The 23,119-nt window shown below is 37.4% G+C and overlaps 1 protein-coding gene across 1 annotated transcript in view; it reads right to left on the bottom strand.

Moving 5' to 3' along the window:
- The window catches only part of LOC148028227 (pheromone-regulated membrane protein 10-like), a 36,320-nt gene extending 26,822 nt beyond the window's left edge, over positions 1–9,498 (bottom strand). The window contains exons 1-2 of the mRNA XM_087690004.1: positions 9,096–9,498; positions 8,320–8,573 (exon numbers count right to left, since the gene is read on the bottom strand). Of these exons, the coding sequence (XP_087546130.1) occupies positions 8,320–8,573; positions 9,096–9,185 (344 nt within the window). The 5' untranslated portion in view covers positions 9,186–9,498. The remainder of the gene's footprint in view (positions 1–8,319; positions 8,574–9,095) is intronic.
- Positions 9,499–23,119: the final 13,621 nt, after the last annotated feature.

Raw genomic sequence — 23,119 nt, 5'->3', positions numbered from 1 at the left:
GTTGTGCAAGGAAGGTGTCACACGTAGTTGTTGCCTAAGTAACCAGGGACATATGATATCTACTAGACTTGTTAGGCAAGCCTTCAAGAGACAATATTTTGACTAAGAGGGTTATCCATGCATAGGATCAAAACTCTTCTCAACTGCTAAGGAGGGGCATCTTTTCTACCGCTTGGTGTGCTCAAGGTCCATTTTGGTAGGTAGCTAACTTTTGGCCATCCATTGATTGCCTTGCCTTTCTACAACACACACCGGTGGATTCTAGTAATGTGTGCAAAACCTATTCTTTTTAGGGATGTGATGTCAAGTTAGTTTATTGGATCTAGGGATGAATTGCACTTGGGCATTGATACCAAAAATCCCACCATGCAAAAGAGGGATTCCTTGCACTATGGATCCATGGGCAGCATGGAGATTAGGATATGTAATCAGAGTAGCTATTGGGTGGTTATGATAAGGCTAATGGTGAATAGCCAAGTGAAGGGGGAAGGGACTGGAAAGGCAAGGGAATGAAATCCCTAACTTGAGCTCCCTAGGATGGTGTGGTCTGTGTAAGTGGGATTCCCACAATAACAACACCTTCCACCAAGAGTCATATTGGTTCCTGTTGGCCTGAGTGTGAAGTAATTGTGTTACCAATTGAAGAAAATGAATGAATAATCAATGTAGAGCACATCGCTCAAGGCGATCGCAATGAAAATGCTACACTTGTGTGCTAATGCAGCATAAAGTGTCTTTTTATAGTAAGATGTGACCCTAAACCACTTGACCATCATAGGAAACCCTAACTAAAATCCTAAGCATATTTTCACACTGTGTGACACTAGTGTCCAAGACACTAGGGGCAACAACTGCATTTAATGATAGTTTAAATGCCTAGGGAGCCCGAAACATGGATCAAAGGGCATTAACATGTAGCCCATGAGATGGCCTACAAAATCCCCTCCATGGAATGGTTGGATCGGAGATACAAGAATCTTGTGGCCTAGAGGGACCCATTTCTTGCTCAAAACTCACATTTTCTTCTTTCTACCCATGCTGCAAGCCTATTCCAAGATTAGGCATTGCATTTAACCGAGAAGCAGACCAAGGAGGCAAATTTTGTTCCAAAGCATCTGATTTGTTTTGCAACGAACATGGGATTCGGATGGAGTACGCCCACCCAAACACACCATCTAAGAATGGTGCAGTGGAGCTGTGAATCGAACCATGCTAGAGATGGACGTTCAATGCTGGCGCATCGAGGACTTTCTCACACTCTTTGGGGAGAGGTGGTCTCTATTGCGGTTCATATCCAAGACAGCTCTAATTGCTGCATTTGCTACACTCACCATCATTGCAACCTGTCCACATCATCGGCTTGCAGTCTCCAACCCCACAGGCTGCGTTTACTATTATTCGGACCAGTTTGGCTGCTAACACCAGCAGTTGAGCAATTACCAGCATCACACTAGGCAGCAGAAGGCTGTGTTTATAGTTTTCTGCAGTTACTTGCATCACTCAGCATTCTCCAGCCTACTGTCTACTTCTTGGAACTGTCCAGCCTGCATTTTGCAGCCGCCATCTCGCATTTTCTCTCCTATGTAGGCTACCCTACTGCTTGTGCCACCAATCAGCCTCATCCAGATAGTTTCTCCATTCTGATCTGTGTTTGCACCTGATCGCACACAAAGGCTGTCTGCTGTGATTCAGGATGTATTTAGAAGTACAATCTATTCAGAGTACAATACACTCTTTAGTTCATCTCTGCCCCAGTCCATTCTAAGACACGAAGGTTGGAAGTCTAGTATTCACTCTTGCATAGTTCGTTTATTGCATTCATTTATTCATTGTTCTCTTACTTTGAGTTACTCTTCACCTTTGAGTTCTACTATTCTACATTTGCTGTAGATGCCATCATTACTGATTGTCCACATCATCATCTTACAATCACCAGCCCCAGAGGCTGTGTTTACTGCTGTTCGGACCGGTTTGACTGCTGATGTCAACAATCAAGCAGTCGCCGGCACCATACCAGGCAGCAAGAGGCTGCATTTACAGTTTTCTGCAGCCATCTGCATCACTCAGTGCTTCCCCAGCCTGCTGCCAACTTCTCAGAGCTGTCCACTCTGCATTTTGCAACTGCCATCCAGCAGTTTCTCTCCTATGCAGACCACCCTGCTGCCACTACCACTGATCAGCTTGATCCAGATAATTTCTCCATTCTGATATGCATTTGCAACAGCTGATTGTGTACAGGGGGTGCCCATTACAATTTGAGATCGATTCAGAGTGATAAACTCTCCAGGTCATCTCTACCCTAGTCCATTCTAAGGCACAAAGATTCAAGGTTTTGTATTTACCCTTGCAAAGTGTGTTAACTGCATTCATTCATTCATTCTTCTCTTTCTCTAAGTTACTCTTCAACTTTGAGTTCTATTGTTCTATCATTGTGTTTTGTCATACACTTTTTGTTTTAATTTTGTACTGAGTATTTCTTTGTACAAGGGGATATTTAATGTCCCTAATCAATCTAACTCAAGTACCCACTTCATTCGCACTTGTCCACAACAACTTTTGCCAATGTCCCACCACTGCTCAAGCTAGCATTATCTATCACCATGACACATGCAACCGAATGTCACATATGCACCTCACATGTGCACATAGTTGTCCCAACTTAAGTGTCCAAAGAACATTAAGTTTAAAATTCACATCCTCATGACAATTTCCCTCCCATCCATATTGAGCCCCAAGTGTCACCAAGATGGCCACATGATTTGCACAAATGCAGACATGTAGAGGGTCATCGATCCTCCATCAAGAAACTTCCCCTACTATTGGGTAAGGGCCACAAGTCACCATGCCTAGCCATATGGTCCTTCACATAGCATTGGGCCATAGCATTGGGCCCCACATCTTCCATCCCAACACATTTCACATATGACACCTCAAAGTTCATTCCATACATTTGCATCTACCACGAATGCTTTCAATGTGGTAAGACTCATTTCAACACATGATCGAATTTGATGCAATGTGTCTTGGATTCACAAGACGTTGGGGACCTTGTTCAAGGGCTAGAACCACAACCATGTCCTCATACGAGATTGTTTGCTCTTGGAAAAGTCATAACAATACAACCATAATCCAATTGATACAAAGTCTACTCTTTCAAATTAATTCTTAGTTGTACACTTTGACCTAGCATTTAACTTTTGGACTCTCTTGACCAACTACATGTGGACTTATGATAGGACACGTCAAATAAACCTAGATCATGAGTTCCAAGAGTTCAAAATTACTAATTGTGATAAGCTTAAGGTCAAGCTAGAACAATACTTGCCATTGGTTGAGTTGTATACAATAACATTGTGCATCGTTCCACTAGAAAGGCTCCTTTTGAAACTTTGGAGGGTGGAAAGAAAGTTCTGCCTATTTTGCACACAAAGGATAATATCTTTGAAGTTACAGGTATGTGGAAAACATGGACATTGCTGACCAAAAGGTCAAGCAAGCTCTTTCAAAGATCACAAGAAAAGCGAAAGAGGACAACCACATTGGAATTTGTGGAGGGCAATTGGAAATTGTTGCATTTTGAAAAGACAAGACTGAAAAAGATGAAAAGCAAGGAATACTTATATACAAAGCTAAATATGCGCTATTATGGGCCCTTCTAGGTATTTAAAATGATAAGTGATGTGGTATATAGGCTGAAATCGCCTCCACATTCAAAGATACATAATGCCTTTCATGCTAACTTGTTAATCCCTTTTCAATTGAATCTATCTTTAGATCGAACTCATTCAAGTTCAGTAGAGCAAGGGGTCTAGAGTATTCTTGATACTCAAGGTGCAGGTAGCACTTCCACACCTCTAATGATGAAGAGTTCATGTATATAATGGATCTCAAATTTTCTATGTTTGCATCGTACTAACTGTTGATAGTATTTCTATCATTAGGATCACTATTTATTGTGCTGATTATTGTGGTTTGGTATGCAAATGGGTATGGTTTGGACCTAGGCTCTAAAGTTGTAGTTCTAACAACAATTATGGTTCGTGTATGTGAATTATAACTTGGTTTTGTTGGCTAGAAACTTTAACATACCGTGAGCATCAATTGGATTAAGCAATAGGTGCACATATTTAGCAATGATGTTGCATGCTTTGCTAATGCTCACACACACTTTTGTCATACTACAATGCAATCAAGAGCTATTGCAAGGATTTAAGGGGAAGCTCTACCATGGTGATGTGAACCTTTAACTTAATGCTTTGGGATACTTGAGTTATGCACGTGTGAGGTGCATATGTGCATGTAAGTGAAATTATGAGCATGATGAAAATCGAGGCAATGAGGGGCTTTGGCAAAAATTGCAGTGCTAGTGGTCACCTGCTAACAAATCCTCGCTCTAGTATTAAATGTACCCTTGAAAATGACTTTTGGTGTCATGGGGATTACAAAATCAAAACATTTAATGCCAAGGACTAAGGTTAATGACAATTTGAATAGTTTCAAGTCCATAGGGCTTAGGATTTTAAATGAAAGTGGTAATGGCCAATTTTGGAGCAAGGCCAAGCAATTTTATATTTTTCACAAATATTTGATTGCAAGCAATTTATTTCTGGAGGTGAAGTTACACATGGGAAAGTTTACCACTTGGCATAGGGAGAGGAATCATGCCATGTAAGATTGGGATGGCCTGCAATCTAGGGTGGCTGAGGGTCAAAAACATACCATCTAAGCTAGGAGATTGCTGATTTGAGGAAGTCCAAGGTTCCTAGGGTTTGTTTGGCTAGAAGTGCTAGCATTCATGGCCTCAAAAACAATAAATGTCAGCATTTGTGGACTCCATGACAACAAACGACTTGATTTTGATATTATTTGGCAACAAGAGACTGGTGTTGGAGGACTAGTCTAGCATAGATTTGAAGATCTCTCTCTCCTCTGCTGTTCTTCTCTTCCATCTCAACACATCTGAATCACATCAGCACTGATTTATTCTATTGAAACGTAATTATAGTTGTGATTAGAGTTTATCATCTATTGAGGGAAGCATGCCAACAAATCTCAGCCATGCAAGAAGGAGATTTACTCAAAAATTGAGGATTTACAACAGATCTAAGAAGGATTGCTCATCTATAGCAATGGTGACTTGCATGTAAGTGGAGAAGACCCAATTTGTACCTACAAGTGCTTTGAATCAAGGGGCAACTTTTGAGATTTTGGTGCTGGTCATTCTCAACACCTATATTTACCAAATCTTATAGGGAAATTGACTTGATCAATAGAGAAAGTGGAGACTGAAGGGCACTTCCCCTGAGTTTATGGCAAGGCTTTCCATCTTCCTAGAATTCAAACCAATTCTTAATTTTACTAAGATTGTGGAATACAACTTAAAGAAACACCACAAGGGGGGCCAATTTTAGGACAATTGTCTATGTTTAAGTGATAATGTGTTTATTTTGGTTTATATTAAATTATAGCTTATTGTAATTTGCTGGTAATTAGGTGTATCACCATCTTTTCTACCAAGGAAGGCTGCTTTCAATGAGTCTCAAGAAGGTAATAGGTACAAAGTGGTTCTCTCATCAAAGCTAAAGCAAATGGGACTCTAGACAAATACATGGCTTGCCTTACTATGCAAGGGTTTCACCAAAAGCATCGTATTGATTATGATGAACCTTTGCTCTTATAGCATAGTTGGTATCCTTACGCATCCTTCCTGCATTGACCTCTCGGGTGGCAAAGCCTGCATGGTCGGCTGTCATCAACGTTTTCTATTCCATGCCATGTGAAAAAGGTCCTCCACTTGCGGAAAGCTCTTATTGGCTGAAGCATGCACCATGGTCTGAGTTTCAACGGATGGATATATAATCTTTTAATCACAGATTCAATACTTCCACTATTTTCTACTTAAAGGTACAACTTTGCTCCACTTTTGAGATGACAAATCTCAACCTTCTCTCCTATTTCTCAAGTATGGAGGTTGTCCAACATTCGGAGGATATATTTGTCTCACAACAAAAGTACGCCCTTTCAATTAATGGATTAATATTGGCCTCCTGATACACATCCAATGGCCACACCTTTAGGTTCTACTATGAAACTAAAAACAAAATCTGAAGCACGACTCGGCAACAAGCATTGTTACTGTTCAATAGTGGGTAGGTTACTTTGGCTCATACACACCCGCCCTGATTTAGCTTATTTTGTCTATGTATTAAGCAAATACTTTAATGCACCAAAACTCTCTCACAAGTCTCATGTTTGTGTATATTGAGGTATATCAAATGTATTTCTTCTTATGCCTTGTCTTTGAATGAACGACTAACCCTACAAGGCTACACCGACTCTGTCTAGTAGACCAAAGAATTGGATACTTGAACTTCCCATGGCTGCCTATCTTTTTCTATTGGGTTGGGCTCTGATCATGTGGTCAAGCCAAAAACAAGATATTGTAGCTGCATCTTCAACATAAGGTGAATCCTTTTTGTTGGGCTTGGCTGTGGTCGAGACCAAACACAAGATATTGTAGCTACATCTTCAACAAAGGGTGAATAATGCATGGGGGGAACCCTATGTATACGAGCACCCATCCAAGGATGAAAACTTCCACATTGTGTTAGCATAATTCTCTTTTACATTATCAAAGTGTGGTCAACTTGGATAATACAAGTGTCTACTATGGTACCTTACTATGGCAATACACATCATACCCACCACCATTACACCATCATTTCTTTGTCTATACCTCTTCATCCCATCCTTGCCTTGCAATGATTTTGTTTATAAAGGATTGTGTTGTTTATTTTACATCCATCAAGAGAAATGAAAAGACAAATGTAAGATCTGTTAAGTTGGGTACTTGAAAGAAGATATCCACCACCTCTATGATCATGATAGGCCCTTCAGCGGCCCATCAAGGCACTTTTGGTCCAATGCCTTAGTTTCTTTTTGGGACAACACCTTTCAAGTATAAAAGAGAGTGGAAACATGATTACTCGTCCTCTCATAGGCATGTTTCTTTTTGGGCTTGAGAGCTGGTGTTGATCCACTAATTTAAGAGTTTGCACTGTTACGTAATTACTGCACATCAGTTTGTAATTAGTTCTCCATAAAACATCCCCAAAAAGCATTCAATGCTAAATTGTCAAAAACTAAATGGCTTTATTTTTGAACCATAGGACAAATACACCAAAATCCTCAATAAATAAAGTTAGTCTTTCAGTACATCATTCATCCTTGATAATTCCTGTTTTTAGCCTTAAGCCATCAACCTATCACCCTCACACTACTGCCCATACCCTATCCAGGGGAGCATGACCACCAGATTAGTAGGTAGCTAGCAGGAATCTCAAATAGTGGGCGGTAGGAGCAGGGTCATGGGTACTGCCTTGTGGCAATCTGATGGTTTTTGGTTGGCTAGGTCACACCCAGCTCCACTCTACCCACACACACCCAAAAAAAACAAAAAAGCGCTTCAATACAGATAGAGAGATGCAAAGTGTATGACAAACACAAGGTGTAATGCAGGACTCAAGATAAAGGGATGAGGTGATCTGAGAGTGGTGTCAGAGACGTCAGTGGTCACACCCGCATATTATCTGTCTGCCTTTCTACTCTTTGCTTGTTCAGCACTACCCACCATCTTGCCTATGTTGCCCACTACCTGCACTCCTGCCAACTACCTGCTAATCATGCTCCCCGGTCTAGTGGTCACCTGAAATACTCTCTCTCTGCTCCATGTCTGTCTCTCTATGCCATTTGAATGTATAAACCCCACAGTGGATGCATGTAGAAATTTCTTTTGTGCATATGACGTAGATGTAGTTACACATCAAACACCTATTATGTGAATAGTAGATGCAGAATTTCAAGGCATAAAACAAGGATGTAGATATAAGACATGTAGCAGACTTTAAAGATATAGAGCATGCTCAACTATTTTAGAGAGACAATTTTGGACCCCTCATGCTAGTTGATCACTCATTGAATGCTCCTTAAAGTTACAAAATTGGAAAATCAACTCTGCTGTTAGAGTAGATAGAGCAAATCCTACAACAAAAAAGTAATGTACTTTGCACAAATGGATATAAAAAGCCTGAACACTTTAAGAAAATGTTGAAGAGATCCATATAAACATCTGTATAGCTTAAACACTCATAGTAAGCGACAAATGGTGTCTCTGAACTAAGAAGAGGACTATGCAAAACATTTTACAGAGACTTCCTAAAATGTGGTAAAAATGATGCCCACATCACAGACTCACTAAGTAGTATAGAAAGTCAAACATATCTCAACCAAATTTGGTGCAGTAACAGTTTAGGAACAGACCTTGACTCATCACCATGGTCCAAGAAAGAAAGTAAAATAAGAGATGGAAACACAGCTATCTTGACATTTATATCAAGCCGCTCAGCTGCCCTCTCTATCAGGTATTCTGTTCTTGAGGCTGAAGATCCATATGAGTGTAGGGCCACTGCTAGCCGATACAAGAATCTTCGGCGAAGACATGAATAGTTGGTCTGAGTTTCAGTACTCCTTCGCCAGTTTTTTACTGCATTTGAGAGTAAGGGTATGCATTTCAACTGCAGCAGCTAACTTTTTTCAACGTTAAAGAGATTAACAGGCACTCGATTGACAAAATCTGAATTACTACAAACCACTTAGTCTGAATAACTACAATACAAGATATTGGAAGGTCATTATTACAGAAAAGCTTATGAAGAAGAACTTCCAGCAGCGGCTCAAAAACTACTGCAATACCACTTGAAAACAACAAAAACTTGTCTGTGCTGGCTATAGTACAAAATGTTGGAATGTCATTACCACAGAAAGCTTGCAAACGGAGTTTTCCATTATGCTTTCAAAATATGTTAGTCTGAATTTACAGAAGAGAAGATTAATACTACAGTAAGCTTACAATGAGAAATTTCCAGCCATAATCAACTACAAAAACAAGACGTTGGAAAACCGTTACGTCACGAAGCTTACAAAGAGAAACTTCTACCTGTGATCCCATGAAAGTACCACAACAACGTGAATTCAGTGCTCGGCTACAGCATCAGGAAAAGATGGATAACAGAGTAAGTAAACGGACAGAGTCTTACAAACGTCTCTCTCCGTGAGCTTCTTTCTTGGCTTGGTTTCTTCCGCTTGCGGATGGTCCAGTTGTTGCTGTGCGTGATCAAGGGCTCCATTGTCGTGCGCCACAAGCTTCTCTTTTAGAGCCGATAACATTTTAGGACGGGGTAGCATCAAGGAATCGGGAGCAAGACAGGCATTTTGATGACTCGGCCTCTCGAGGTTGTTGGAGAGACTGCCCTGTTTGGGCTTTTCGCTTCGGCTTCTGATGATCGAAATATGGAGTCCGGTGGCCGGGAAGGCAGAAGAGCCGTTCGGTTGGGACTGGAGGGAAGCCGATAACCTGAAACGACGAACGTTCCAACATGAGAGAGAGAAGGGGGGCTTGGGGGGGAAGGGGCTTGAGTCAAGAAGAGGTGGCAGCCCATACGTGATTCTAGCGGCAATTGCGTTTCCTTTAAACTAGGTTGCGAGGTAAAGCTTAGTAAAGGGTAACTAAGTTCTATATGCAGTTTTTGTATGTTTGTTATAGGCCATATGTCGCATCAATGAGGTGGTTGTAGAGAGCTTGTTGTAATGTCGTTAGAGTACTGTCAATAATTGTTCGAAACTCTTTTGTGAGTTGCAACATCTTTATCCTTATTGATGTGACGCTACTTTTGATGTGAGAAGTTGCTGGAGGTACTATGAATGTCATTGGGTTATCTTTTATGCAAGAAAGCTTTTGAATGATCATGTTCATCAATTGGTGGGTTTGGTCCGAGGTGAGCAAGTTTATTTGCTTGTAGTTCGTGATGAACATTTCGAGGTTTTCCTCATTGGCCACGAGACCATGGAGTTGGCACTCGATGTAGTATGATTATGCTGAGTTCTTAGTGCTTATTAGTTTGCTCTCTGACACCTAAAGGTTATTCATTGCAGTAATGTGTTAAAGAAGAAGCCTTCAGTTTGGTGTCCTAGGTGAAAATCGATGAAATGTACCGTCTTGTATACTCTTTCACTATATTGCCATAAGTGTCTTGAATAGTGAGTTTGTGATCAGATGTAGTGGTGGTTTTGGTGATGTTGTATTTTTTGTGGTAGTGATAGAATGTTAAATGCTCTAAGCTTGATGGCCGGGCACAGTAAAGGTCTACAAGATACATGATGATATTCCATACCCTTGTCAGCTTCTGCTATAGTATGCAGGAAAGCTGTCAATGTACTCAATGGACTTGCTTCGTGTGACTATCGAGATCTATAAAGCAATTTAATGCCGCTTTGGTGGATGACACTAGCTTGCACAATATTGCAATGGAAATTAATTTATGCTTGTTTGAGTCCAAGTCTTGCAATCCCATTCTATTGGCATCTTTTGTCTAGATGTTTATCTTTCGTATTGGCTCTACCTATTGCGTACTTGAGCAAGTAGTAAGAGATTGAAGAGTTTGTTACTTGTTGAATATTCATGTGAGCTCTCCATAGGAACAGTAACATTGGGTGATAAGGCACAACATGTGATCATCTCCAAGATGGTAGTATATGTATCATTGAGTTTCAGGGTCTATTGTTGGTTTCAGATCATCGCATGAGGAGTATGGAAATTCGTACTTGCATTTACCATGGCCATTACTTTTGCTTATATAGCAAGCATGATGGCACCTATGAATTTGCTTTGCCATGACGAGGGCTCTTAGTTTTCTTGTCACACTGCACCGATCATCGTTGGATAGAATGTACACACATGTCTTGTTTGTTATATTTGCAAAGTTTGCCTCATGTAACCATAGGAATTGTATGCATGTAAGGAGCCCCTATGTTGGATCTCCTACCTAATGACATGGTGCTAGATGCGCCAATGCAAGCAGGTCTACCAAGGATGTACTGGTTGAAGAATAGATGGAACGTGGTGTAGAAGAGGATGGTGCACTCGAGATGATAGTCTTTCCGTGAGAATTGAGGATTGAACTCATTTGCGATGCATTCAAACTTGTTGATCTCGATCCACCTTGTATTGATGACCTCGTCTGCAATGAACATAAGGAAGAAATGAGGCATGCCCAATGCGTTGACCATTGTGATAAGGTCCTTTAAGTTACGTCGGTGCCAAGATGGGGATTCTAGTATTTAGGCGAGAACACTATACCGAAGGATGTGCTTGACGACCTCTTCATTGGAACTATGCTTGTTTGTGTGCCTGTAGTTGTCAATGTCCCTTTGTAGGCAAGTCGTGCTTGTGCTATTTGCAATCAAGATAACCTGTTTTAGCTAATATAGAATTAGGATATAAGGCTTGTGGTAAGATGTACATAGAGAAGAGGGTTGAAGCTCGCATCTTGATGTATTTGCTCTAAGATAGATGTTGCCATCGTAGGCACCATGGCCAAGTGGGAATAAGAATGGAAACATTGCATTTTTCAATGTGATATCTAGGCAGAGTGAGTTGCCAACAAGCCATCCATCCTGAACGTTGTTGTTCTTTCAATGAAACGGTTATTATTCCGTAATATGATGCATGCAAACTTGTGATAATCATCTCTTTAGAATGCGTGTCGTCAACTTGGCTTGACTACATTGTCGAGCAAGTTGTAACCTTTTTCATTCTCATGTTCTACTTGGAGCATTGGGTTGAATGGAGAGCTTTCATGATAGATCAATAGATTGCCTACTATTGAGGATGCAAAGCCTTGTCCTTGGATGTGGATTTTCTACTATAGCCATGTACTTCTGGATTAGTGGGTTATGTAGCATGTTGAAAGCGAACACATCTGCAATATCGAATGTAGTCAAGTTAATTGTAGTAGATGGCTCTATGAAAGCGATCCATCATTTCAAGAGACTAGAGGGCTATCAAGAATAGATTGACGGTCCAAAGTTCTGTTTGCAATTGCTCTTGTCATTTTGCAGACTGAGAAGGATGTATCAATGATGCTCAATAGTTGAAGCTGTAACGGCTTTGCATTGAGAATTCATTTTTTGTAGTCTAGTAAAAGTGACACCACATATTTGTTTCTCTCATTCTTCACAAGACATGGCCGGCATTTAGTTATCATCATGTTGACTTCGTGTTGTTGGCATGCAAGGATGAGAATAGTGCTTGACAAAGTCGTTTGTTACTTGTATTTCTTCTATAGATGGATCATTTTTTTGCAAGTTGACATCATGATGTTGCATTGTAACTATACCATAGGATGCACACACTGTTAGTCTTCCAATTATGCTTTCACAATCTGTTGCCTAAGATGATTCAAATTCTTCTATGTCATACCAAGTTGCAGCAAAGGTTTTTAATGATGTTTTTCTACAAGCCATAGTTTTCCTTTTTTTAGAAGTCCTGAAGGATGTCCTATGACTTTGTTTCTTTGTAGCGTCCATTGATGCTGATGAGAACAATATGTTTTTATCATAAAATTGCACTACACTTGTTCACAAAAAAAACATTCTATACTTTGTAATTACATTTTTTTAAAATAGTTTATTTTTTTGACGTGCAAGGATGGTGATTTTTTCTTCTTTAATAGTAATTATAATAAATAAATGAAATTAATAAACAATAACAATACTTCAAAAACTTTAAAAACTAAATGAAATGAGAAAACATGCTATATAGCACGTCAAAGAGTTAGCACAAGTCTCTTCGTAATTAAACAAATATGGGAGAATGTGTCATTCCTCCATCCATTCAAAATATCTTGTTTATTGAAGTTTTACGTTTTCTTTTTTTTTAAAGTATGTTTGAAAGATCGTTCTGCTTTCATTTTTGCTATACATTCAAAATATCATTTTCGTTTCACTACTATTTAACTATTAACTAACATGTCTATCTACTTATACTACAACTATTAATTACATATTAACTATTACAAATACTCTTGATATTACAAAAGTGTAACTAATTTACTAATTATACTAGAACTATTAAAATTACTAATAAGTCTAACTAATTAAATACTACTAATATTACTAATAAGTCTAATTACTAATACGACAACTACTAATTAACTATTAACTAATACAAATACTATTAATACTACATAAGTCTATCTAATTAACTACTACTAATACTACATAAGTCAAACTAATTAACTAATAATAGTACAATCTCTCTCTCTCTCTCTCTCTCTCTCTCTCTCTCTCTCTCTCTCTCTCTCTCTCTCTCTCTCTCTCTCTCTCTCTCTCTCGTTATGGTAATTAGAGCAAGCCTTTTCAATTAATCCTAATGAGTATTTAGTGTTTTCAACTGGATGTATGGCAATTATCCACAAGATGGCTTAGGTGCTTTGATTTGAAATGGTACCACTAGTTGCTAAAGGTGATGAAAGACTCTTCTCCCACTCAACAAAGATAATATGCTAATTGCATCATGGGGGTGACCTTTGAGTGGCTTTGTATAGCCCCTTGTCAACTCAAGCGGCCTCATTACTTGAACAGCATATGCTAAGGCTCTTCTCCCAGTTAATATAAATAATATATTTCTTGCATCATGGGGGTGACCTTCAAGTAGCCCCATTACTCAGACAATGTATGCTAAGGCTTTAAGGTACCTCATATTGACAATCCTAGCACAAAGGCTCAAAGCCTTAGCACTTTGGATGAAAAAGTAAAGGCTCAAAGGCTTGCTTGGATGAAAAAATAAAGGCTCAAAACCTTGCCTTGGATGTAAAATGCAAGGCTCAAAGCATCAACTCGAGCTATTAGTTGGCAGCAATCTTAAGGCTTAATGCATCGGCAATTCGTACAACATGTGCCTTGGCAATTCAAACGGAATTTATTGTAAGGCTTAATGCCTTTGTCAATGGTCACTTGGATGGGTCATCAACATTATGCTTCATGGGATAGCACCAAAGGCTTCTTACTTTAATCAACTCAAATGGAATCAATCACATAATGCATGCCCTAGTCGATGGTCACTCGGACACCTTCAATAACTATTACTAATACTACACGAGTCAAACTAATTAACTAATAATAGTACAATCCCTCTCTCTCGTTCTGGTAATTAGAGCAAGGCTTTTCAATTAACTCCAATGAGTTCCTAGTGCTTTAAACTAGATATATGACAACTATTCACGAGATGTCCTAAGTGCTTTAACTTGAAATGGTAGCACTTGTTGTTAACGGTGATGTAAGACTCTTCTCCCACTTAATAGAGATAATATACTTCTTGCATCATGGGGGTGACTTTCAAGTGGCTTTTGTACATCCCCTTGTCAACTCAAGCAGCCTCGTTACTTAGACAACATATGCTAAATGAAAAAGTGAAAGCTCAAAGCCTTGCCTTCAATGTAAAATGCAAGGCTCAAAGCATCAACTCGGGCTATCTATTGGCACCAATCTTAAGGCTTAATACCTTGGAAATTCAGACAACATGCACCTTGGCAATTCAAACGGAATTAATCGTAAGGCTTAATGCCTTTGTTAATGGTCACTCGGATGGGTCATTAACATTATGCTTCGTGGGATAGCACCAAAGGCTTTATGCCTTAATCAACTTAAACATAATCAATCATATAATGTGTGCCTTAGTTAATGGCCACTCAGACGCTTTCAATTTAGACTAGTGTACAGGCTCAAGGCTTATGATGACCATCAAATGCCTTCAATTCACGGATTTATCAATGTTTGGGCTCAATGCCTTAGCAATTCAAATATTTAGACTCAATGCCTTGGTACCTTATGCTCACTTGCTCAATTCGGATGGTCCTTCATTCATTGAGCACTAAGGCTCAATATGTAAAAACGTTGATAAGGTTGCTTGTGTTCATAGGTTTGAAGAACAATACACCTCAAAGAGACTCAAGAGTTCAAAACACTAAACCTCAATACACCTCAAAGAGACTCAAGAGTTCAAAACACTGCAAAAAGTCTTGAGAGATCTATTTGCTATAGAGTAGTGTCTCAATTTGCTCTAAAAATTTACTAAAAAGTGAGAAAGCCAAAGACATGCAATGTCAAGTGTCACTAAATTGATTGCTTATTACACATTCTCTATTAAGTAAATTTATATCAATAAAGTAATGACTCACTTTTCTATTCTCTATTTAGTAAGTTTATATCAATAAACTAATGACTCACTTTTCTTTAAGTGTTGATGATGATCTAGCATGGCCATGAGACCATTTAGAGACTAGTATTCCTAGTGCATCACTTAATGGGATGATTAGAGCACTGTGACGGGGATATCTGGTACAGATAGTACAAGTATGAAGGGGGAAGAAAGTGTCTGCCAAGTGTAAGAGTATACACAAGAACCAAGGAGTTACACATAAATGAAGTTGGATTAAGTTCTAAGAAGAGGAAGTGCATTTGCATTGTGTATATGTATTTATGTGTGTATTCGGGGATGCTTGGGAACATTTACTTGTGTGTAATGAGCATTGCATTCATTTGGGGTCATCCTCTCCCTTACAAGTAAAGGTTTAAGGTCTTTTCTCTCTTAATGAATTAAGAAGAAAAGCAATTATTTCACCAAGAAAAACGAGAGAGGTAATTCTCTCACTAAGAAAGACAAGAGACGTGATCCTCTGTAAGTGAGGAGAGAAGTGATTTTTCTCGTTCTAAGGTCTAAGATGACACAAGCTTTTGTGGGAAGTCAATATTAAGGTTGAGGCTCAATGCAATGTAATAAACTCTCCTTATCTATGGCTCAAGGTGGTTGCATGGACCATAAGTTAAGAGTAGAGTTTAAAAAGCTGCTTTTCTAAAAAAAGACATGGTGATTCCATTTTTTAAATATCTCACGATAGAAAGTTGATCTCTAAAAATAGTCTCATACACTTATCGAAAATGGCGAGATCTACAACTTTCGTGTTGGACATTTTTCCATTCGAGCAACGCACAGAGAGATATTTCAAAATTAGTGCTGCAGAGTAGGTCCTGGAACAGCCACATCTTGCATGAAGATCAACCTTTCCAATCTTGGCACTCAAGTCTCTCTTCAAAAAGAGAAGCTCTTGAAGCCTATAAAAGAGGAGGATCTCCTTGGGTGTGGGGGAGGTGAAGTAAGCATCACTTTGCATAGATCCATGAGGAGAAGAGAAGGTGAAAGTGCTGTGGAAGCTCTACTGAAATTAAGCTCCAAGAGAAGATCCCTACACATATTGTGTATGAGAGAAGGTGCAAGTGATGTGGAAGCTCTGCTAAAATCAAGCTCCAAGAGGGGAGCCCTACACATATTATGTAGGAGAGAAGGAGAGACTCAAGAAGGATCAAAAGGTGCCAACTTCCAAGTTGTGCAAGTGTTAGCCGGTTGTATACAGTTCAAGGAACCGTGATCTTGTCCCCAAGATCTACAAGTTAAGAACTCGTTTATGTGTAATGGAGAAGCTTGCTCCTTGTCAATAATATAAGTCCACAAGGGGAGGGGGAGGGGGGGACTGGCCCATCTTCCAATCCCTAGTGTGTTGTCAATCTCTCTCTCTCTCTCTCTCTCTCTCTCTCTCTCTCTCTCTCTCAAAATTGAATATAGTAAGCAATTAATAAATTTTCAATCTATTTTTCTAATTGATATTATATATTTTTACTATAATACCATATGTTAATATTAATATACATAAGATAATGTACTACAATAATGTATTGATATTAAAACATTGCTTTTAAATAACAAAAGTATTATATTGGTATTCATGTTGAATATAATAATGTAAATATGTATATTAACAAGTAGTTAATAGATTATTGTTTATAACTTATCTATATTTTATATTTATACTACTATATTATTTTGGTTGTAGGTTTGGGGAGCCCTGAACCACCAGAGGGCTTCTCGAACTTACCCCTTTTCCAAACTTTCCCTTTTTAATTAAAACCCCCTTTCTCTCATGTGTAATCTCTCTCTCTCTCTCTCTCTCTCTCTCTCTCTCTCTCTCTCTCTCTCTCTCTCTATTTGTGTTAGATTGAACTTTTTAAATTAAACTATCCTCTATTTTTTTCTATTTTAATTAAATATTTTTAAAAGTTTTAAAATTTTCTATTCTTTTAATTAAATGTGTGTAAAATTTTTTGTAAATTAATATTTTTTGATAATTTTTCACACTTTGAGAGAGAGAGGAGAGAGAGAGAGAGAGAGAGAGAGAGGGAGAGAGAGAGAGAGAGAGAATTATAGAGAGAGGAAAGATAGACTTTAAAACACACACACACACACACATGCTTGCTGAACCTATCCCCTTCCCAAATCTCTCCGTTTTAATTAGAGCCCCCTTTCTCTCACGTGTAATCTCTCCCTCTCTCTTTCCCCCTCCCCTTTTTAATTAAACCCCTCCCTCTCTCACGTGTAGGTTCTCTCTCTCTCTCTCTCTTAGTTAGTTTAAACTTTCCTATTTAGACATTTCTCTCATTTTTATTAAATATTTTTAATTTTATTATCCTTTTAATTAAATATTTTTAAGAGCATTGTTTCAATTTAAAAAAAATTGGACAGTTTTTCACATACTTTGAGAGAGAGAGAGAGAGAGAGAGAGAGAGAGAGAGAGAGAGAGAGAGAGAGAGAGAGAGAGAGAGAGAGAGAAGAATTTAAAAAACAATGTAAAAAGAGGAGAGGGAAAGAGAAGCAAAAGAGAGGAGAGAGGGGGGAGAGAAGAAAAGGAGAGAGAGAATAATAAGAAGAAAGAGGAAAAGAGGGAGAGGGAAAAATAGGAAATAGAAAAATCTTCTTTAAATTAAATCTTTTTTGATAGTTTTTTACTTGAGAGAGAGGAAATAGGGGAGAGAGGGGAGAAGAGTAGAGAGAAAAGAGAGCGAGAAAAAAAACTTGAGAGAGAGAAAGAGAGGAAAAGAAAAATGAGAGAGATAGAGAGAATCAAAAAAGAAGAGAGAGGGGGGAAACAGAGAGAGGAATGATAAAATTTGAGAGAGAGAGAGAGAGAGAGAGAGAGAGAGAAGAAAAGGGAGAGAGAGAGAAGAAAAGGAGAGACAAAGAAGGAGAGAGAATATGAACCAGATTAAGAATTATTAAAAGAAGAATGATAAATTTTAAAAGAGAGAGAAAAAAATAAAATATTTAAAGAGAGAATGAAGGAGAGAGAGTGTGAGTGAGAGTGAGAGAATAAGAAGAAGAAGAAGAAAAGGAAAAAGGAGGAGAGGGAGAGAGAGAGAGAGAGAGAGAGAGAGAGAGAGATGAAAAGTGGGGAGAGAGGGGAGAAAGAAGAAAAGGGGAGAGAGAGAAGAAAAAGAAGAAAAAAGAGAAAAAGAGAGAGAGGGGAGCCAAAGAGGAAAAATAAGTATTTTTTAAATTTAAATATTTTTTTAGACAGGGGAGGGAAGGGAAAGAGAGAAGAAGAAGAAGAAGAGAGAGAGAGGGGAAAGAGAGAGAGAGAGATAGGGAAGGAAAAGAGAGGAGAGAGGGGAGGAGAAGAAAAGGGGGGAGAGAGAGAGAGAGAGAGGAAACATAGAGAATTATAAAGAGAGGAAATAAAATTTAAAAGAAAAAGAGATGAGAAAAAAATGAAAAAAGAGGAGAGAGAGAAGAAAAGAGGGAGAGAGAATGTAAACACATAGAGAGAATTATAGAGAGAGAAAATATAAATTTTAAGAGAGAGAGAGAGAGAGAGAGAGATTGATTTTAGACAGACAATTGGGGGGAGAAAGGGAAAGAGAGAGGAAAAAGAGGAGGGAAAAAGAGGAGAAATGGATTATTGAGCGAAGTTGCCATGTGATAGCATGGCAAAGCACAGCAACTTTTCCTACTGCTTCATAGTAGCGAATTTGCGGCAAGGCGATCACGGAATGCTAGTACTAATAATGTATGCATAACACCTATAGTAAAAGTTATGCTAATAGTAACATATTTGCTATTATTAATTATATTAATATCAGCCTATTGACTCTAATCTTAATATTAATATTATTAATGCATATTAATATAAGTTATTAATAATTAAAGTAGATAATATATTAATATTAATATAAAAATTATTAATAATGTTAAGGTTCATAATAATAGAAACTATATTAATATGTTATTAATGATATATTAATTATTAAAAACAAAACATACTAACCATCAATTATATCAATAGAAAGATCGTATTGATAAACAATAACATTAGAGTGGTTCTAAAATAGCATACTGATCATTTGAGTGATTAAGTTCTCTACACTAAATAGAAATGAAATTACAAAGATTTACTAGCATGGAAAATGTTGGAAAATGAAAATGCATAAAAACTCTGCATAATAAAAAAAATATAGAGTTAGCATGGGCCAATTAGATTTGCGTTCTATTATTGGTACAAGTTTTAGATCACAATTTATAACTAACAATGTATTTGTTATTACTCAAGTATATGAGAGGATATAGCAATGAGAGTTTTAAAAACAAACAAGATAGCATAAAGATGGCTAAAGAAATTGAAGCAAGAGTAAGAAAACCTTTATGAAAAGGTTAGGATTTGCCTTGCAAAAAGATTCATACTTACATTATCATATATTCAAGACTAGATTGAGAAGGTTTAGGGACACGATGAACTCAATTATTCATGATTGTTTTGGTGGTGTACTAAAAAGGCTATTGAGAATAAACAAATTTACAATCGTGTTAAAGGTTTCTAGTTTTGAACAGGAGCAAATATTGAAACAATTGAAAAAAGTGTGTGATATGAAGAGAGACCTAATTGGGACTTCTGTAGAGATTCACTTCTCCCTTATCTTAAAGTTGAAATTTAATAGAAATGTCCAAGGATTGACTTTACACAATTGCATAAGTTAAGATAATGTAATTGGCATTACACACTGTACCTTAGTCCCTTACCAAGGATCTTTCCTTGACTTGTGCAGTGGTTGTCCATTTATATGAAGGAGAGTTTTCCCATCTTCAAATATCCTTGAAAACTCACTTTCATACAGACATATTTTATCCTTAGAGTGAACATCAATTATGCAAGTCAAAGAAAGATCCTTAGCAAGGGACTAAGGTACACTTCATAATGTTTAGGGTCTTTCCTTGACTAGTGTAATTGTGCAAAGTCAATATCTAAGCACTTCTTGGTATATCCAAACTCTAAGATAAGAGATGGATGAATTCCTATAGAAGTCTCAATTAGGCATTTCTACATAGAGATTCAACAAATGCATTTTTCAACTATTCTAAGATTTGCTCTTGATCAAAAGAAACCTTCAACATGATTACGAAACCATTTATTCTTAGAAACATTTTTTAATGCATCACCAAAATGATGATGAATAAATGATTTCATCGTGTCTCTGAACCTTTTCATAGTCCTCTTGGATTTAGGATTATCTAAGCATGATATTTTTTATAGTCCACATCCTATCTTTGCTATGAACGTTTTTTTGGGTCTTGCTTTAACTTCTTTAGTACTTATTATGTTGTCTTGTCTGTTTTGAAACTCTCCTCATTGGATGCTACTGATCCATGTGGTACCTCAAGGGCATCAAAGGACTTCCATTCTGAGTGATTAGAACTACATTATAATTGTTGTCAAATGAGTCTCAACCTTCACCAGGCACCCTTGCTAAGCTTTATTTGATGTTGAGAATCAAGTTTTTAATTTTCTCTAGTCACATAACATGTTTAATTGATTATAGAACATCTTGAGAAATAGCCATTGAACCAAGCATTTTGTTTGTAGAATAGACTAACTTCATATTAACTTAGGTGGAATATCTAATCATACCAAAGACCAACTTTATTAGGCAAATTTAATGCATTTCAAGTATTAGGGTACCTAATCACACCAAAGACTAACCTTATCAGGAAAATCTAACGTGTTTCAACTTTGTCGGGTAGATTTAACAAGATCTCAACTTTTTCATCTAATGAGTGTAGGCAATATAATATAGATTTCTTGGATGGGCATTACAATTATGAATTTGTCGTAGTTTCTTAGGCTTTGTTGTCTTTTCTTTGATTCTTCTCACTTGTTGATTTTGACTTCTTGATATTGGTTATCTTCTTATTTTGAACTTTATACTTTGCTTTGACTCTAGCATTGGTTCCATTATTAGTCTTCTTCATTTGATCTTCTTTATTTCCTTTGCCTCCTTGGACTTCTTTTTCCTTATGTTCTTAATATTTGCTTGGTTGGGGATTTCTTGCATTTATTCTTAAAAAGCAAACATTAAATATATTTTTCTTTTGGGCATAATGCTCATTGGATACTTGAGGTTTACATAGCTTGGACTTATTTGCTCCATAGACTTGGGAAAGACTTAGTGATTTATGGCTTTTTGGAGCATTACAAATTTTCACGATAGCTTATTGACTTTGAAATTCAATACACAAGTCATTCTTACATGGCTTTCAATATGCATTTTATGCATCAAAAATATGGGGAGGTCTCACCACTAACTCACATGACAATGACTATCTCCATACTAAGGAAATTTCAAAAATTACAAGATTTTTATCAAACTTTTAAAAGGAAAAAGCCCACACAAAACAATCATTTTTCAATATGCAATTTCTAGGCATGAATAACTTTAAATGCAAACTAGTCTTTTATATGTAGTGTGAAAGCAGCTTAATGTGAACCTCTTTGAGGAGAGGAGCAATGTGAACATGCACTTGAGTCTAACTAGTTCAACTTAAACTAGTTTGAATAAGTGTCAATATGAAAGGGATTTTGAAGGGAGCTTTGTTTAAATCTTGGTGATTAAGGTTTAAGAGATAAAGGCTTATTAATAAGGAAGATAATTGTGATAGGATATGTGAAATAAATTTTAAAAACTCTCAAAAGGAGATATTAATTGCCTTTGAGGTCCTAGTAGACTGAAGGGATTTCCTTCATGGGTGCCCTATGTCTGATGCCTTACATCTCTTTGGTGTGGGACCTTTTGAGTCTGGCTAAATGAAAATTTATATTTAAAAAAAAACTAAAGACACAAAACCTCCTATAACAACAGGGATAGAGATTGCAATGATATCTACCATACTCAATTAGTAAGCTAAACAAGTTGTTTCTTATGTCATGGAAGGTTGGTAGTTTTGACCATAGAGACTCTATCTAGTAGTGATGTACTAGATTATTTTGTTGATGTCTAGTGTTTGGTCTTGCAACAAAAAGCAAATTATTGGCATGGACATCTAAAAGAAAAGTAGTATCACATTTCATTGCTAAGAGGGATTTTCTTGTTACCTAGCAATAATAGTGGCTTTCTTCTTGGCTGGATTTCTACTTGGCAAGAGTTATATTGTGCATGTTACTAGGGAGTGATTAGTGTAGTACTTAAATAGTCACATTAAGTTAGTCATTAATATAGGAGGAAGAGAGAGTTTTGTCTATTAGTATATACTGGTTTTCTTTGTGTGCTTTGTAGATTGATTAAAGTGATGCTATGCTTACGATGAGGACCCTTATAACTCGAAGGGATAGAGTATGATTATATTTTTCAAACATCTGGCCATGAGACTTGAAGGATTTTGTAGAAGTTCTTGAAGCTAGATGCAATTTCCAAACTTAGTAGTTCGCAAGAGTTCACTAAAACCAGTGAGGTAGAAATAATAGTTCTTAATTTAGAACCACTTTTATGACATTTTTCATGCAAAATAGATGGTTTTGCTTATGTGTTAAGCAAAATTTCTTACAAAATTGATTAAAAATAATTGAATTGTTGGATTTGGTTATGTAAAAGAGTAGCTAAAAATGAAAATAGATTGAGATATTATTATGGTAATTTTTAGGAAACAAAAAGTTGAATGTGTTGATGGTGTTTGAAGGGGTTAGAATATTATAGGAAGACGTGGAAATTTTGAGTCTAGGATGACTAGGTGTTCTAGGTAGAGTTTAGCATGTATGCATCAAATTTGGGCAAAAGGACCATGGGTGGAGCCGGAAATAGGTCAGAGATGTGGAAAGTGGTCACCATGTTTCATGAGGCTTGTTAATTTGTCGCTAGTTTTTACTCTCTATTCTCTTACATCAACAAACCATATCATTCTCTTCTTCTCTTTGTTAGTTATTCATTTCTTGTAACATTTATGAACAAATAATAACAATAGGATCAAGAGAAGATTAGCAATAATTAGTGAAATGGAAAATATATTGGCAAAGGCCGCTCAAAGCTTGTAAAATTAGGTAAAGAAAGGAGAGATATTGCTCCCCATTAACCA

This window comes from Lygodium microphyllum, chromosome 12 (genome assembly GCF_053477565.2).
Source record: "Lygodium microphyllum isolate KBCC chromosome 12, Lygodium_microphyllum_v1.1.10, whole genome shotgun sequence".
Taxonomy (NCBI): domain Eukaryota; kingdom Viridiplantae; phylum Streptophyta; class Polypodiopsida; order Schizaeales; family Lygodiaceae; genus Lygodium; species Lygodium microphyllum.
Note: the sequence above shows the minus strand (reverse complement) of the source record. Positions and strands in the feature narration are given on the sequence as shown.